Source organism: Vulpes vulpes, chromosome 3, assembly GCF_048418805.1.
Source record: "Vulpes vulpes isolate BD-2025 chromosome 3, VulVul3, whole genome shotgun sequence".
Classification (NCBI taxonomy): Eukaryota; Metazoa; Chordata; class Mammalia; order Carnivora; family Canidae; genus Vulpes; species Vulpes vulpes.
Genome location: NC_132782.1, coordinates 146,759,298 through 146,777,560, shown reverse-complemented (window position 1 = coordinate 146,777,560; position 18,263 = coordinate 146,759,298). Strand labels below are relative to the sequence as shown.

The window sequence follows — 18,263 nt, the reverse complement described above, 5'->3', positions numbered from 1 at the left end:
TCAAAACTTGGTGCTCTTTCCCCTAAACCACAAATAAACCAAAATTATGCATTTGCATCCCAGAATGGAAGCTTATATTTAAAACCAAAAAAAAAAAAAAAAAGCATAACTGCCAGTGAGAAGAATGTAAATAATGCCATCAAAACATGAATATAAAACTTTGTAGGAAGAAAATTATAACATTTTATAGCCTCTCTTCCTGGAATATCGCACACACGGCCTTCAGAAATAACACAACTGGGCGAACAGGAGAATGGCACACATCATTCTGCCAGTAAGAGATCTGCTTCAGAGGAACGTTCTGAGCACTCCCCCAAGATCCTTTCTCTCCTCAGTCATGAGGGCGCTATCGATGGGTTTAATTTAGTGACTTTCTGAAATTACAACCTGAAGATCTAAGGGAGGGAAGGTGCTTCCCACAGTGTGTGATTCACCCCCACCCCCCCAGGGAGGCACAGAGCTCTTGGACAAATCGTGGTTGGCTTCTCAGAAGCTTGTATGGCTTCTAGGGAAGAGATGCTCAGAAGTAAACAGAAAGTGCTGCTGCTGTGATCATCATTTTATAAGACGCGGGGTTACTTGACGATTAATACTATCCCAGTATTTTTGGAAGAATTATGAACATCACGATCCTCCAGTGATTTTTTAAAAAAGCCTTTTGTAAAAAGGATCAGCAATAGTAAACGTGCTATTTATGTATGAACACACCAGTGTGTTGCCCAGTACAGGACAATCTATGTTATTTTACATGTATATCTTTTGAGAACAATGGGGCAACACTTAAATGCTTACTAAGGGGAAGACCGTTCCACAGTGGACTAAGTAAACACTTGATAGATGACTCTTGGATGTTTCCAAACCCGCAGAACCTCCGCTGGATGGCTCCCGAGGTGTTCACGCAGTGCACACGCTACACCATCAAAGCTGACGTCTTCAGCTACGCCCTGTGTCTGTGGGAACTTCTCACCGGTGAGATTCCATTCGCTCATCTCAAGCCAGGTAAGACATCCTGTGAAGTGTTTCCATTTTCCAGGATTCTATGCATTTTCATGACTTCAAGAAACATTTTTTTCCTCCTCAAAATCATCACTCTTGGTGGGTTGGCAAGGTGAGGATAAAGCAAACAACTTCGATTTGTTTTAAAGCATGTGCCAAATCCAGGAAACTTATTGTCCTAACTGTGTGATTCCTAGACCCAGGCACACACAAGCATGGCTATATTTTATTAAAGTGTAAGGCTTTGATTTATCTGTGGTTAATAAAACAAGCAAATGACTATGATCACATGGCAGGTGGTGCAAATAATGTGGACATTGCAATACTTATTTTTTGAGATTAGATTCTAGACGCTTTTCAGTGTGTATATAGGGGTGAGCTGAAAGTAGCAACACATAACAATAACTTATCAGAACTGCTTTCTGTTTGTCTCACATTATGGAAAAGAGAATTGCTTTTCCTAATAATTTTGCATCCCATAAATGGATACCTTCTAAAAGTGGGACTTAGTGAGTAAGCCTAATTTTTGGTGAGAATATAGATTATCTACTCCGTGCACATGTAGACAGGAGAGGTAGGAAATCCAATCACGTGAAAAATATACACATACTTGAGATTTAAGGTAAATTTTATCTGCATCTCTCTCTTCATTTTATTTGAGTTGCTTTTATGTCTTGTTGCTCTATTTACTTACTTAGACTGGAAATTTGCCCCCAGCTATCACTCATCTGATTTATGTCTGTATAGGTTTGCCTTTTTGAGAATATCCTGTAAATGGAATCATGTTGTTGATTTTCAGTAATTCATTCTTTTTTGTTCTGAATAATATTCCATTGTGTGGATATATCACAATTTAATTGTTTGTGCATTGACCATTTGATGATTATTCTGACTTCAGAGCTGCTGTGAATATGATCGCTAAAACCATTCAGGTATTTGTGTGGGTGGTTTCATTAGTCTTGAATAAATATGTAAGAGATGATTACTAGATCTTATGATAAGAGTTTTTCTACAGTATTTATATCATTATGGATTCCCACCAGCAGTGTATTAGAATGTCAGTTGCTACACATCCTTGCCAGGACTTTTTTGTTATCTGTTTAAAATAAAATATTAGCCATTTAGGTAGGTCTGAAATGGCATATCATTGTAGTATCATTTAATATTTATCTAATAACTAGTGATGTTGATAATCTTTTCACATGTTTATGTGTGTTCGTACCTCTTTCTTTGGTGAAGTGTTTGTTCAGATTGCCTTATTATTTACTTTGTAAGAGTTCTTAGATTCTAGGTAGAAGTCTTTCATCTGCTATGCATTTGGGAAGTATTTTTCTCTAGTCTGTGGCTTGCCTTTTCATGATTCTTAGTGATGTCTTCAAAGAAGTTTCTATTTTCAATGATATCTACTTTATCAAACTTTTAAATCACTTTTTTTTGTATCCCTTCTAAAATATGATTGCATCACTAAGGCAACAAAGATTTCCTCCTATGTTTTTAATAGAATTCTTAAAGGTTTAGGTTTTACATTTAGAAAAACTATCCATGTTCTTTTTTTCAATAGCCCAGGTATGAGCTTTTGTTTTTCTTTTGTTGATTTGTTTTTTAATATGGATGTTTAATTTTCCAGTATGATTTGTTAAAAAAAAAAAAAAAACTTTCCTTTCTCCATAAATTATTTTTGGTACTTTTATCAAAAATCAATTGACTGTATATATGTGTTTATTTTCGGACTCTGTTCCATCAATATATGTCTACCCTTACACCAATACCATATTATATTGAAAGGTTATAGTTAAGTCTTGAAATCAGGTTGTATGACTCCTCCAACTATGTTCTTCTTTAAAAGAATTACTTTGGCTCTTCTAGGATTTTTGCCTTTTTTTATTTTTAGATTTTATTTTATTTATTCATGACAGACACAGAGAAGAGAGGCAGAGACACAGGCAGAGGGAGAAGCAGGCTCCCTGCAGGAAGCCCGATGTGGGACTCGATTCCGGGTCTCCAGGATCATAGCCCAGGCTGAAGGTGGCGCCAAATTGCTGGACCATGGTGGCTGCCCAGGAGTTTTGCTTTTTGATATAAATTTTAGAATTTGTTATCTCTATCAAAAAAAAAAGCCCACTGGAATTTTAAGGAGATTGGTAGATTCCATTGAATTTATAGATCAATTTGGGAGGGACAATTTAAGCATACTGAATCTTCTGATCAGTCCACATGGTATAACTCTCCCTTCAGTTAGGTCTTCTTTAGTTTCTGTCATGAGTATATTTGTAGCTTTTAACATACAAACCTCGAATATTTTTTTAGATTTATCTCTATGCATTTTGTGTTTTGATACTATTATAAATGTTATTTTTTTATTTCAATGGGTTCTTTGCTAAAAGGGAAATATAATTAATATTTGAATATCAACCTACTATTCTACAAATTTGCTAAATTTACTTATCCACTCAAGAAGCTTTTGTCTACATGCCTTGGGTTTTTCCACATAGATTATTTTGTAGTCTGTAAATAAGGAAAACTTTCTTTCTTTTTAATCTGTATGTCTTTTTATATCTTTTTCTTGCCTTCTTGCACAAGCAAAGACTGTGGTGAACAACAATGAACAAAAGCAAAAGTGATGAGCTATGTATCTCGAATCTATCCCTTTTCAAAATTTCACCCATCATCATGCTAGTCAAAGCTGCCATCTTTATCACTGTAACTACTGAGATAGTCATTTGACTTATTTCCCTTCATTCTGCTCCACTTCCTCTCCACTCCTTATAGATCTACTGCAATAGTATCTTAACAAAAAACCAATTATGTCACTATTGCTTAAAATCATCCAAAAGCTTCCTGTGTTCTTAGAATTAAATCTCAAAATTATTAATATGCCCTGAACAACTCTACATGATTCTGTATCTCTGACCTTGCCCAGATCATTTTCTGTCCTGTCCTCCAGCCACTATAGGCATCTTTTACTTCCTTCCATGTGTCCTATTTTTTTCTGGCCCCTTTACAAACTTTTTCCCTGGAAATGCAGTTGATGATGACTCCACAAAGGTTACTGTGAGGATCACATGAAATGATATTTTCAACTGACCTTCATAAACTGAAAACTGTCCGCAACTGTAAGATGAGAGAGGAGGGCAAAGTGTAACACAAGGTCAGGACTTCCTAGGATTCTATACTTACGTGGCGCTCATTCTGCAGAAAGCCCATATAAAAAGTCCAGTCATCTGTAACTCTTCTTATTTCTCCTTTTCTTCATTCCTCCTGTCCTTCCTCTCTTGTTTTCCTCACTCATCTCCATATTTTCAGTCCTACTTTCTAAATATCTCCTGAATCTTTCCCCTTATCTCCCTCTCCCACTGCTACTTCCTTATTTTACATGTAGAACTCTGCACAGTATCTTTTGATGAGGATGATGAGGACACCATCTCTAGGTTTTCTTGTCATATTCTTTTAACCAGTTGTCATACCATAGCTAGGCTTAGCTTTCTAAAAACTCAAGTTAGGTAATCTGGCCTTCCTTATTTAAAATTTCCAGGGTTTTCCCTTTGCTTTTAAGATAAAAACAAAATTTATTGAAACAATTTACAAAGCCTCACACCACTTGCAGTCTCTCATTTATGTTCCAGCCACAAGACACTATTTCTCCTCCCCAACGTGACGTGTTTCCTCTCACTTCTCTGTTTTTGTACACATTGGTCTCTTTGAGACATTCTTGCTCACTTTTCATCATATGAACCCTAATTAATTTTAAGATCTTAGCTTAAATATCACTTCCTCCCAAAACATCTTCCTTAATTCTCTAATATTGAGTTAGTGCAGACTCCTCCATGCCCCAAGTCATCATTTATTATAGTATTTATCATATTTTACTCATAAGTTTTGGAATTTTCTCTACCGCATTATCCTTTGCTAGTTATACAGTGAATATTTCAAAGAGATAAAGATCCCTTCTGTCATGGACCCCCCAGAAATATTTACCCTTTTTAGACAGAGAATATTATATAATAAAACAGTTAAAAGTCTTGCCTAAGAATAACTTGATTCCAATATCCCAGATATTAGAATTTACAGTACTTTATTGGAAAGAGAGTTTGTTTATGATAGATGCTGAATTTTTTAAAGTTGGACAGTGACCATGCATCAAGAAATGAGACTGTTTATATCATTGCAGTGGTTAGGCAATCTAGCATATGTTCAGCAATAAATTATGTGAAGCATCAGATTCAATATAAGCTACATATTAGCCATTTACAAAGAGGAACAAATCCATGACTACAATGTGTGACAGCATTATCAATTATGGTAGTAGCAACATTACACATGGCTCATCCTTCTGGATTTAGTAGTTCCCTATCTCCTGGGAGAAATACAAAAGTGTAACACAAATATTGGCATTGACTCCTCTGCAAGTGATGGGTTTGCATGGAGAAGAACTTGAAGTTAGAGTCTCTTTTGCATAGGGCATGTTCAAATTCACCCTATAATCTCAGGTTTAGAAAGGACCAAAAGCCATCACATCCAACATCGTATAGTCACCTGAGATCAAATGCCCAAAGGACCAGAGGAAATAGGCAAATGCTTGACACAGGACAGTGTAATGGACAGGAAATCACCTGCTCTGATTCAAGGGGATAGCTGCTACCCAAATCTAGCCAAGCAATGGCATGCAGGAATGTAGGGATCACTGCTCACTGTTACCATATACCCTAATTTCGGTGTATTTGTTTAGAAATCTAAATGTTTGGAGTGCTTGGGTGACTCAGTTGGTTAAGCCTCTGACTTCTGATTTTGGCTCAGACCATGATCTCAGGGTTGTGAGACTGAGTCCTGTGTTGGGTTCTGCACTGCACACAGAGCCTGCTTAAGATTCTCTCTCTCTCCCTTTCCCTCATGCCTCCATGCTGGCACTCTCGAAAGAAAGAAAGAAAGAAAGAAAGAAAGAAAGAAAGAAAGAAAGAAAGAAAGAAAAAAAGAAATCAAAAGGTTTTTAAATGTCAGCAATTATTTCAATTTTTAAGAAAACATTTCTCACACTAACACTATATGAACTAAAGAGAATCAGCATACTGTGTAAGAACATGAGCCTTAAAACTGTACGCAAGCTACTTAACCTAACTATGCTTCATTTTATTTTTTTTTAAGATTTATTTATTTATTTATGATAGAGAGAGAGAGAGAGAGAGAGAGGCAGAGACACAGGAGGAGGGAGAAACAGGCTCCATGCTGGGAGCCTGACGTGGGACTCGATCCCGGGACTCCAGGATCGTGCCCTGGGCCAAAGGCAGGCACCAAACTGCTGAGCCACCCAGAGATCCCCCATATTATTTTTCAAATGAGGATATCAATAAGACTTACCTCAAAAATGTTGGAATGGTCACTGGAGATTGGTAACACTCAGTAAATCTTAGCTATTATTATTATCTTTAAGCTATCATTGAGTGCTCCTCTGACTGGGAACTGGATTTGAGTTAAGAGGAAAACAGAGAAGAATAGGGAATTGCTCAGGCCCTCGTAGTACAGAGCAGAGGTTAAGTGCCAAGTAGAGAGAAGCAGAGGGCTAAGGATGTTCCCTGGAGGAGTCTCCTGCCCAGACTGTGAAAATGGGAAGATGGTATCAGAGAAGGAATCTGAGAAGAGACGAGAGCTGAACTGCCAAGTGAAAACTAATTAAATAGGTAAATAGTTGGAAAATAGAGAAGGAGTCGCAGCAGAGAGGAGGATGGGCAAGGTACAGAGTCATGAGAGATGCACAAATAATTCAATAGGGATGAACCAGAGAACACAAGGGAATCCATCACCAGACACATGCTGTAAATGTGAAACTTATGCTACATGGTGATGGGCCTTGTGTGTCCACAGTGAAAGTCACTGCAAGAGATTAGGCAAGGCAATAATACAAGGCTATTACTATTTTAAAATGTTCCCTCTTGCTACAAAGCAAAGTCTGGATTGAAGAGGCTTGAAACCAGGGGCAAGGAGATGAGGTAGTCTAGATAAGGATGTAATAAAAACCTTAACTAGGGTAGTGGCTTTAGAAGGGAAAGGAGAGGCTGGTTGGGAAATTTGAATGGACTTGTCCATGAATTGAGGTGGGAGCACAAGAGGGAGGGAGGAGTCAGGGATAACTTCCAGGCTTCTGGCCCAGCCAGCAGGAGGATGATGAATCCAGGGAGAAAGCAGATTTGTGAGAGAAGTGACAAGATTAGGGAGAGAAGGAGCCAAGGTGTGAAACCAAGCAGAGAGAGAAGAACCAGGCAAGATGAAAAAGGCGCTGGTATGACCTGGCAAACAAGAGCTGTACTGGATACATTTCAGAGAAAGAAACCAACACCTGCTTCCCAGATTTTATATCTCTCCTGGGTCTGTCTCCTCTGATATATTATGAAAAACTAAAGAAGAAATCTAGGATAAATTAATCCATCGATATGTAGTTCATTCAATCTCATTCCCTCCTAACCAGATACCACATTTTGTGGATCACTTTCAGATTATAGTTTGAGGCCAAAGAAGAAAGCTTCTTGTTTTCCTTTTGTTTTCCTGTGTGATGCCAGCTGGTTCACAAGGAGACTCAGCTCTGTCCTGGGATTCCTTCATGCCAAGCTGTATCTAAATCTCGGATGTGGCAGCAAATTAAGAACATCTGCCAATTTATTCTAGCCAGATTTTGGTGAGACTTCATATTGACGTTTTGACTCAGAGTTGCAAAGTATAATACAGGAGCCAAATATGGCTTGCAAATTTTGGTCTCACATATAATTGTAAAAAAAAAAAAAATAAGAATTTAAGTACATTTAGAGACACAGTTGTATCACAGGATCTCATATTTGTAGCCATTTGTGTTTGCTCCCTCTGTTTAAATATTAGATGATTATGTTCTTCTCCATAGGTGCTTTAGGATCCTAAAGCACCCTAAATATAATAATCACAAAAGCCATAAGCACATTGATGATGTGGACCGCGCTTTGACAAGTGGTGGGAAAATAGGAGTGAGCTAAAGTTCCAAAATCCTGTGTTTGCTGTGCTAATCTTTATCAGTTTATCACTGAGAAGAGTAGAGCCAGCCAATCACGACACAGATCACTGGAAAGATCGAATCGGTCCAATGGATGGTGGAATTTCTATGAACATAGCTGATATTAACATTCCAATACTTCATTACACTGACAAAGATTGCAATGAGAATAGACGCTGGTGCAAATTAATCTATTCTTCTGACAGTCTGTAATGAGAATGGGATGTGGTTTAAAAAATTAAGCCATTCTTAGTGCAATCTCAAGATTGCAATCTCATGGTCTCTCTCAGATGCTATATGCTCTGGTGATACATCATTGAAAAGTGTCAGTTTAACAAAGAATGTGTCTCCGCTCTTGCTGGGAGAGTAGTCCACACTTGCTTTGTTTCACCACAGCCCAACCCATAAAAACAATGAGGTAGAATCAATTCTGGTTTTTTTAGAACACACATACGTACAATCAAAAATGAAAAAAAATATATATATTCTAGCAGTTTTATCTTAGTCAAAGCTTACAAGTAAAATATTGTACTTTATTGCTCTCTTTTTTATATGAATGCCTAGATTTATTTTTATAAAACATAAGAGTGATAGTTTAATTTAGGAATTCAGAATCTAGCACCAATTTATCCATAAGCAATATAGCTAATTAAATTCACCATGAAGAGCTGCATAGTCATCCTCTCCACAGTGGCCATATTACATTATGAGCTGGGGCTGGTGACAGATGAAATGGTTTGTAGCCTTGCAATTTGCAGTAACTCAATGCAATCTTTTACTTGTTATTCATACTCCCAGGGAAAAAACCTCAAAAATAACTGTGATTTCTGGTCCAAAGAGAAGAGAAGATGTACAATGTCTTTGAAATCTAGTTTTCTAGATTCAGGCTAAAAGGGATCAGTGAAACCTTCAGCTCTGTAGATGATAATGATTACAGCAACAGCAACAGCTAACACTTTTTGAGAGCCAACAATGTACCAGATGCTTTCTGTATACTATCACCTTTAATTCTAATAACCTATGGTTTTGGTTCTATTAGGATAAGATATATATATATATATAGTCAGGAACTGTGTCTTTCTGGAATATATATATATTCATTCAATATCACACACTAGTAAGAGGTATAGTCAAGACCTAAATGCATGGCTCCTTGACCCCAAAGCCCATGCTTATCACCATTACACTGTGTCCTCACTTCTTCATCTTACATGTACAAAAATTAATACTCACAGAGGCCAATTAGCTTAGTTAGGATCTCTCATAGAGTTAAAAGCAAAGCCAAACTGGAAATTGGGCCCCACATTTCCTTGTTAAGGGCATTTCTTTTTTTAAAAATAATAAATTTATTTTTTATTGGTGTTCAATTTGCCAACATACAGAATAACACCCAGTGCTCATCCCGTCAAGTGCCCCCCTCAGTGCCCGGCACCCAGTCACCCCCACCCCCCGCCCTCCTCCCCTTCCACCACCCCTAGTTCGTTTCCCAGAGTTAGGAGTCTTCCATGTTCTGTCTCCCTTTCTGATATTTCCTACCCATTTCTTCTCCCTTCCCCTCTATTCCCTTTCACTATTATTTATATTCCCCAGATGAATGAGACCATATAATGTTTGTGTTAAGGGCATTTCTTAATAGTTATACTGTTTTAGTTTACAGAGCCCTCACCCCAAATATTCTGAACAAAAGATAAGATTGTGAACTAAATATGCCACCAGATCTCAATAATTTATCTAATTGTGTCACAATGGAATATTAAACTAGACATTATATTCATTCTATAGTGTTTCTTGGTGACTAGGCATTGTGCTCTGTCCTAAAGACATAATAATGAGCAAGATATTAATTGGCATTGATCTAGCATCTTTGTTCATTTGTACAATAAATGTTTACTGAGTTCTCTGTACCATGACCTGTATTTTTTCCAGTGAAATCATATTTTAAACCCCCTCATTTATTGGTTCATTTGAAGCACATCAGCTGGATTCCTACTAATTACCTGTCATCGTGCTAAACATAAGAGATACAATGGTAGAAAGACACAGTTCCCGACCTCAAGGAGCTTATGATCTATTTACAGAGGCAAGGAAATAAATTAGCAATTAAGTATAATATAATACATACTATTGTAGTACCAGGCGCTGTGGGAGTACGTGGGAAGGGCACCCAGAGACACTTCTTTAAGCCAAGACCTAAGTGACAGTAGACATAATGTAGGAAAAGAGGGTACGAAAGAACATTTCAGGAAAAAAGGATCACTTTTCTGAATTTGTGACTGAACCATAAAAAGCAATGAAAATCCAGTAAATCATGGATTTTTAATAATTATTCATTCATTTGCCAAATATTTTGAGAAGCCCAGTACTTCTTTTTTCTTAGCTTGTTATCACTCACATGGAATGTTCAGTACATTCGGTCACATGAATAAAGGAATGAAGATTATCACATTACCCTGAATGCCTTTTGACAAGCTCTAGTCATATATTCTTTTTTGGTAAAGTATTAATAAACAATAAAGAACTTGAATCCACAAATCAACACTATGGTTATATAAACCTTTGAGGCTGACTCACAAAAATGTATTTAATAAGTCTCATTCAAGATAATGGAAGTGGGAAAAAGCTATGCTCTAGAATTGTGCAGTCCACTGTGGAAGCTAGTAGACACACGTGGCTATTTAAATTTAAATTTATATTAATTGAAACTGAAGTTAAAATTCAGTTATTCAGTCACACCTTTTTAGTGCTTAATAGCCACCTTTTAAGCACTTAATAGCCGTATGCTACCATATTGAACACCACAGGACATTTCCATCATTGTTAAAAGTTCTATTAGACAGTCGTACCCTAGAATCTAGATTACAAGTTTCACTAAATCATTGGTAATTATCACAGTGCTGGAGAAACGGTAGATGCTCAATAAATAGTTATTGATCCTTTTAAATTTAGCCTTATTTTCTTTTAATAGCAAAGTTTCACTTGGAAAGGTAGAAACCAGCATGTACATAAATCATTTAACATATTTTATGTAGCAATCAAGGTAAAAATTTGATTAATGGGCTCACAGTCTCTTTCCTGAATCTGGAATACCAGAAAATTTCCCAGCTGTTAGTGTAGCATGGCCACTTAGGCAAGACTGACAAAGCAATCTCAAAGGTGACAAATCTCAATTCCACAACCCCTCATGTTGCATTGCCCACTTTCTGGCGGAGGTGCTAATGAGTAGTATCACTGCCAAGAGTGCGCAAAGCAAAAGGGAGAAGGAGATGCCAAGGCCTTGCAGAATCTACTTTGAATAATGAAGAATTAGATATCGTTCATCTTAAACTGATTTTCCAGACACCGTGCCAAGAAGCAAACAAGTAACTTTATAGACTTGATATCAGAGTCTAAAAGGGTTTCAAAGGAGACATTTGGCACCTGCATCTGAGTTTAACTCATTTTATGAATAGTCCCTCCCCGCCCATTAGGATATGTATAATTAGTTTAAATGTGTTCACTACACTGGCTTATGTGCTTATAGCTGCACCAGCTCAACAATATCCGAATGGTCATAAGGTGAAAGAGTAGAGTTTGAAGATCAAAGATCATTAAGCATTAGTTAATCCATTTGCTTATTTATTTACCTCATTCCAAAAAGAATTAAAAATAGTCAAGAATAGCCAATGGAAGAAACCTAACAAACCTAGTTTTCTGTGACACGAAAGACACATTTTGTACATCGTGTTTAGTTTGCTAAAAATGTTATGACCAGTCTTCTCTTTGTTTTCTTAGTGTCAGCAACAATAACGATAGCTGAGGGTGGCTAGAAACGGTTGGCAAATGTGACAATGCAAATAGTCTACAAATGGCCTTGAACACAAAAGCAGAAATGGAATTCCTGACTCTGCCCTCAGCCTGGAACCTTTGTACAATTACAACTGCTACGGCAAGGAAGTATTAGAACACCAGGCAGCCAAGAAAACGATCTCAAAATTTTAAATACAAATAACCAATAAATATCTGGTAAAATACTAAGCCTCACTGCTCATCAAAGAACAAAATTTAAACAAGAAATGAGCTGATATATTTACCTCTCATATTAGCAAAATCTTTCATAAGATGAGAAAACTTCAAAATATTGAAGAAATTACACTTTGAAGTATTTATGCCCAAATTTGAACAGCCTAAAATTGAGGCATGATTAAGTAAATCATAGTGAATACAGAGTCATTAGAAACACATTAACCTGAAGTTTCGATAACTTGGAAAAATGTTGATATTTAGAGGAAAAAACTTTTACATAATTGTATATTGGATTGGGCATGAGCTCAATGACACAAAAAATACATAAGAGGTACTCAAATATTTTAACAAGTGTCCTCTCCGAATAAGATTTTATTCTAATTATGTTTCTAAAATTCTAGAGAAAACAGGAATAAATGTTAACATTTGTCAAAATTAGATAGTAATTCTGACGGATCCATAAAGCAAAATGTTGATTAAGTTACATTACATATAATTTCACTAGATTAGTAGATCCATAAACAGAACTGAAGCTTTAGTGGAGGAGAGGTAGTAGTTGTAGGTCATGCCACAAACGTTATTAAGGTACAGACAGGTGTTGATGACATCACAATCTAAAAGATAGGAGGTCAATGTCCTGGGACGTTAGCCTCCCACTGTTGCAGAGCAATTTTTGTGAGGAATAAAGAGAACTTCATGTGTTGTTCACAAAGTATTTTCAATGTGAAGTGGTTGGAGAGGGCATGGAATCTGGAACAAGAGGCTACACAAACTACTAATTATTTTTAATTTTTTCACAAATTAAAAACTAGGTCACATACACACATAGAGTCATACCTACTTTTCTTTTTTTGAGTCATACCTACGTTGCATAATTGTTAGGAGATTTGAAAAAGCTTATGTGTGTACCTCCCATGAGGCCTTATACAAAATACGTTCAATGAAAGTAGCTATGAACTTAGTTTCCAGGGGAGTTATAGAAATCCCTGGCTGCAGAACAGGACAATGTGCAACACTCAGGAATCTATAGTGAGAACCCAAGAATCACAACACTGTAATTTGGAGTTTGAGATGAGCAATATTCAGAATTTCCAGCAGGGAGGTAACTCTAGGGAGTTGAGTCAATAAGGGGTATCGGCTAAAATGATGCATTTGAAGTATCTAACAAAGGTTAGCAAATAATAACTACTTTACAAATATTAAATATTAAAATCCCAACATTCTTATAAGCAGTAAGGGTAGTTAAGCTTAAAAAAGAATCTATATTGCCCAAGTGATATGGGTGCTTTCAGAATTGCAAAGTCCAGTGGCACCCCACATCTCGCCGCGTACAGTATGAGCTTTTTAGCCCGAGATTTATGACACCGTGCAGTCTTTCACTCTTTACTTCCTGTAATGTCACGTATATACCCTATACTCCAGACACACCAAACTGCTTGCTATCGGTATGTTCTTTTGCATGTTGTTTTTTTTTTTTTGATCCTGATAAATCCCCTCTGCTCACAATTTGTTGAATGAACAACTGAATGAGTGAACAATGATAAACTTATGGTATCAAATTATCCAACATTTTGTTTAAGGATTAAAAAAAAATAGCGTAGAGCTAGCTTTGAATCTCTGCTAATGCTTACAGATTGATTTTTGATGACTTTTTTTTTGTCTGTTCAGATGTTTCTTGAAGTAAATATGTGAATTTCAAAACTGACGTGATCCTTTGGTTTGCAGCGGCTGCTGCAGCAGACATGGCTTACCACCATCTCAGACCTCCCATTGGCTATTCCATTCCCAAGCCCATATCGTCTCTGCTGATGCGAGGGTGGAATGCATGTCCTGAAGTGAGTAATTTTTATTTCCTCTTAGAAAATGTGTTTATGGTCAAAATCTGTCACAAGTAGTGTAACTCCAAAGTCTACTTTCAGTGTGTATTTTAAGACTGTCAAGGCAGGAAGACTGATTTGCCTTCTGCTCTTTAGTCTCTAATTGCTTCAAGAAGTCTGAGTATCTCATATTTCTTTGCTGCTGCTCTCTGATTTCAAAATGTTTCTCACAACTGATTAGCAAAAGAGAGACCAGGGGATGACAGATGACTCACGGTCTCATCTCAGCTGCAATTTTATTAACTACTACACTTGAACCACACTTAGTCATTTTCTGAAGAAAGAAGTTTGGCACAAGATGGATTTGTCTGGCTTTTCACCATGAGGCAGACCTTCAGGCAAAGACCCCGTGACAAGTGGTCTTGAGTAGCACGGGCTCACACAGGAGGACAGGGTCCTCCCCTAACTCTCTGAGTGGCTATGTGATAAGGTGGTAAGGAGCACAGATGGAAGAATAGATGCTGTGGAAGGAGTAAATAAAGTAGGATATGTAAACTGAAAAAAAAAAAAGAAAAGAAATACGATCATAGATCTAAGACTATTACACGTAGCACTCATATAATCCCAAAATGAAGACCCTCAGACCACGTGTCTACAGGAAGGGACTCTTCTTACGGTACCAGGCATTTTAGTGTCTACTTCGTTCTTAGAGAATGACAAAGAAGGAGACTCCCCAACTGCTCTCCCGATAACACAGTTTAGTACCACGTCTAAGAATCTCCCTGCCAGCAGGTTTTGTCGTCTGTTGAAATCCTTGTGTTTTGACATCAGCCCGTGTTGATTCTTCTGCTCTGAGCAGAGGGAATTAGTTTACAATAGCTCATAAAAGTGTAGCTGTTGTTAACTGAGGAAGTACCTCACCAAAGGAGAAATAGGATGAGCCCCAGTCCAGATTTTGGAAAGAGAAAAAAAAAATTAAAAAAAAAAAAAAAAGAAAACAGATTTTGGAAAGAGAAAGTGAAGTTCCCCAAAGGCAAAAGTCAGGCCAAGTTATTACACAACCCCGCAAATGTACATGGAGACTCTTAAGAAGAAAAATAAAGATTATTATGGCATGTGGGTTGAATAATCTCAAAAGAAATAACCTCTTCTCCTGACCATGCCATTTGACAGATTTTGTATTTATTGGTGTCGAATCTGCTCTTGCTACCAGAAGGCAGGGACTTTTTTGTTTCGTTTTGTTCGTTGCTGTAACCCCAGCACCTAGAACCACACCCAGTAGATGTTCAAAAATATTTGTTAAGTAAATGAGTGAGTACAACTGTTGCTTATCAAAGCTTCCAATCCCCTCATCTGAATCTCAGTGTCCCAAAACTTTGTCTTGAAAATTATAGGACTTAAAATCGTTTGGGAAAAGCTTTCCTTATTTTTTCAATATGAATGTCAGGCATATTTTCTAGGAGTAAGCATGTCAAAAAAGCTAATTCGGAATTTCCTTCTCTCTTTGGTGTGTATAACATAAAGTATAACTTAAAAAACAGCCGAGGACATCCCTTTTGCTTTTATTAATAGGTTCTTCATGATTATGATTATAAATAAGGGACATATGGAAGTTTTCATTTGGAGATAAAAGCAAGTTATTAGGAACTTCTAAAAGCATTTTAGGGGGGTTAGAATGGATGTCACAAATAACCGGTTAGGAAATAAGAGAACCAGATTAGGGCCAAAGGAGGGTACATTTAAGGTTTTAAAAAAAAAAAAAAATACTACAAGGCCAAAAATCAGTGCTTAGCTTCCTGCTAAGCTGCAAAACCTATCAGTCCAGGGCCTGGGCTCTGGGAACGCAATTCAGAGAGAAGGATGAGGGAAGCAGTCTCTGACTGGCTATATCTGGGTTTACCAGTCAGGTGGGCCCTGGCTTGGCCGTGGTATCATCTCAGCATTATGAAGCCGAGCTGCTGGAAGTGATGTTCCTGAGAATTCATCACAGTGTCCAGTAAGATCGTCACCGTGGGACTAGGCTCAGGGGTGAGGACAAGGAAACAATAGGCTACTTTTCATTCTTTCCTTCAGCAATTACTTATTGAGTCTCTACCATCCACAGCCCCAGGAACGAGTGCTGGGGATTCTATGGAGACGCGCTCTCCATGGCGCCTAAGTGAGGCCTAGTAGCCAAATAGGGATTAACTGAATAAACACATTGATGATTTTATGATTTTATGGTTATAAGCCAAAATAAGGGAAATCAGGTGAGATGAGAATGCGCACTAAAGGAACTGACAGGTGAGGGACAAAGAGGTAGTGCTGGTCAGGAAAGGCTTCCTGGAAGGAGTGAGACTTGAGCTGAGACCAGCAGCATAAATAGAAGTTTGCTGAATGAAGAGGGTTGGGGAGAGAGAAAAACGGTCCAAGCAAAGAGAACATGGGCCAGTTCATTGAGAGAAAGGACACGAGGGAGAGACTGATCAGTTAGGAGAACGTTGCAGCCGCTGTTCATCTTTAGCTCTAAGACCCTAGCACCACGCTCTCCTGGTCCTTGCTTCTAGCTTACCAACTTCACCACTCATTCTTTCTTTCATATTTGTCTTTGCCTCACTCCTGGAATTTGAAGCACATCATTATCTCCTATGTGTGTCTTTCTGGTCAAGACCTACAAAGAAGGAAGCGGACAGTGAGAACAGCAGCCTGTAGGGAATGGGAAATGCTGGTTGGAAAACGGTGAGAGGTGGGGAAAAAAAAAAAAAAGTCCTATTAGATCAGATTTCGGAAAGCTTTGGAAACCAGAATAGGGAATTTGGTTATGAAATCCTAGGCAGTTATGCTTTTGTCTTTAAAGCGTGCAGAGATAGGATAAAACTATATGCTTTTTGAAAATTCATCTGAATTTGGTATGACAAGGTTTGATAACTTACTCAAAGAATTATATTTGGTTCCTATAGTGAGACGGGCACTGATTTATCTTCTAGTGTGATTGGGATATTTGGGCATTGTTTCTTAACGTGGGGGCTGCACATTACATGCTCCAGTTTACCTGGCAGTATTTGTTCAAACGAAGATTCTGGGGCCCTACTCTAAATCTCCTGAATCAAAATGTCTGGGATGGAGCCTGGGACTTTGCATTTGACAAGCACCTCAGGCGATTTGTGCCCAGTAAAAGCAGAGAACTAGTGGGCTGAAACGGGAGCAACAGACACTGAAGTCAAAGCGTCCAGCTGGGCTGCTATTGCATTAATCCAGTTGATTACAACACAAAGACTACAATGGTTACCATGGGGATTCAGGAGCAAGGGTAAACTGGAGAACTACTTGAAAGGAAACAACATCCTAAGGAGGTGAAAGACTGGATTTAGGAAATGGAAAAGAGGAAGGGGCCCAGGAGAGCTGTCATCCCTGCCTCCTGAGAATCGGCTAGTGACCAGAGTAATCGTTAGGCCATTAGGTATCAGGATATTGTTGGCAGTGACAGGAGAACAAAGCTGAGCGCTCTGCAGTAAAGTGAAGGTGCCTAAAATAAAAGAAAGAAAAATCAAAGAAAAGGGGAAAAAGAAAGATAGCTACCAAGAGATAAAAACAAAACAAAACAAAACAAAAACCCACCTAACCTGGTCTACAAAACTGAGGGAACTGTCAATTAGAATAAAGTTATTGCTCAAGAAGTTGGCAATAGATGCTCTTCTCACCTTAAAGGCGCTTAACCAAATGAAGTGGGATCAGGGGAGGCAGACAGATGGCACAGGAGCTAAGCTCAGGCAGAGAGCCTGAGCAAAAATAGAGGGGAGAGGAGTTGGAGTTAAAAGCAAGGAAATTTTGAATCCAGGGAGAAAACAGAAAGAAGAGAGGGAATAAGGTTAGGGAGTTTCAAAATAAGAAAGTTACATCATTTGCTGGCAATTCTCAACAGGAAAGAAAACAGAGGCTAGGTGGGGCGTGTAAGCAATAAGCAATATTTACGTTGTTCTCTAGCCTTTGAAGCTTGACGATATTGCCGAATGCAGATATGAAGATACTGATGTATAAAAATATATTAGAAACTATGTAAATGTATAGAATACGTAAAAATGGATATAGATAGAGGAAGAGAAAGTACTACCTTTTTTCCCCTACCGGGAAATGTAAAATACTGTAATATCCTCTACCATGAAAGTACGCTTTCAAGGTTTTACTGGGTTATCAAAAACACAATTGTGTGGGGTATCCCTGTATCATTCCAATAAGTGTGGCTTTGAATGAGCGATGCTGGTTCTACTCTTGCTTTTAAATCTCCTATTTATAAGGACGTTTAATTCCTTGTTTAATACACAAGGAGGAGTACTCACACCAAACAATAGTGACAGGCTAAACTCAAGAGATCAAACCTTGAAAGCTAAACACACTAAAAGGTTATCCAGTTTTCAAAATCTTAAGTTAATAACGATTGTCAGTAAAGCTTGTTAAAATTC

The 18,263-nt window shown here is 37.8% G+C and overlaps 1 protein-coding gene across 6 annotated transcripts in view; it reads left to right on the top strand.

Moving 5' to 3' along the window:
- Positions 1–18,263, top strand: part of TNNI3K (TNNI3 interacting kinase) — a 283,998-nt gene that overhangs the window by 187,328 nt on the left and 78,407 nt on the right. For all 6 annotated transcript variants that reach the window (XM_026018089.2, XM_072754868.1, XM_072754869.1 and 3 more), the window contains 2 exons: positions 867–999; positions 13,733–13,842. In XM_026018089.2, the coding sequence (XP_025873874.1) occupies positions 867–999; positions 13,733–13,842 (243 nt within the window). The remainder of the gene's footprint in view (positions 1–866; positions 1,000–13,732; positions 13,843–18,263) is intronic.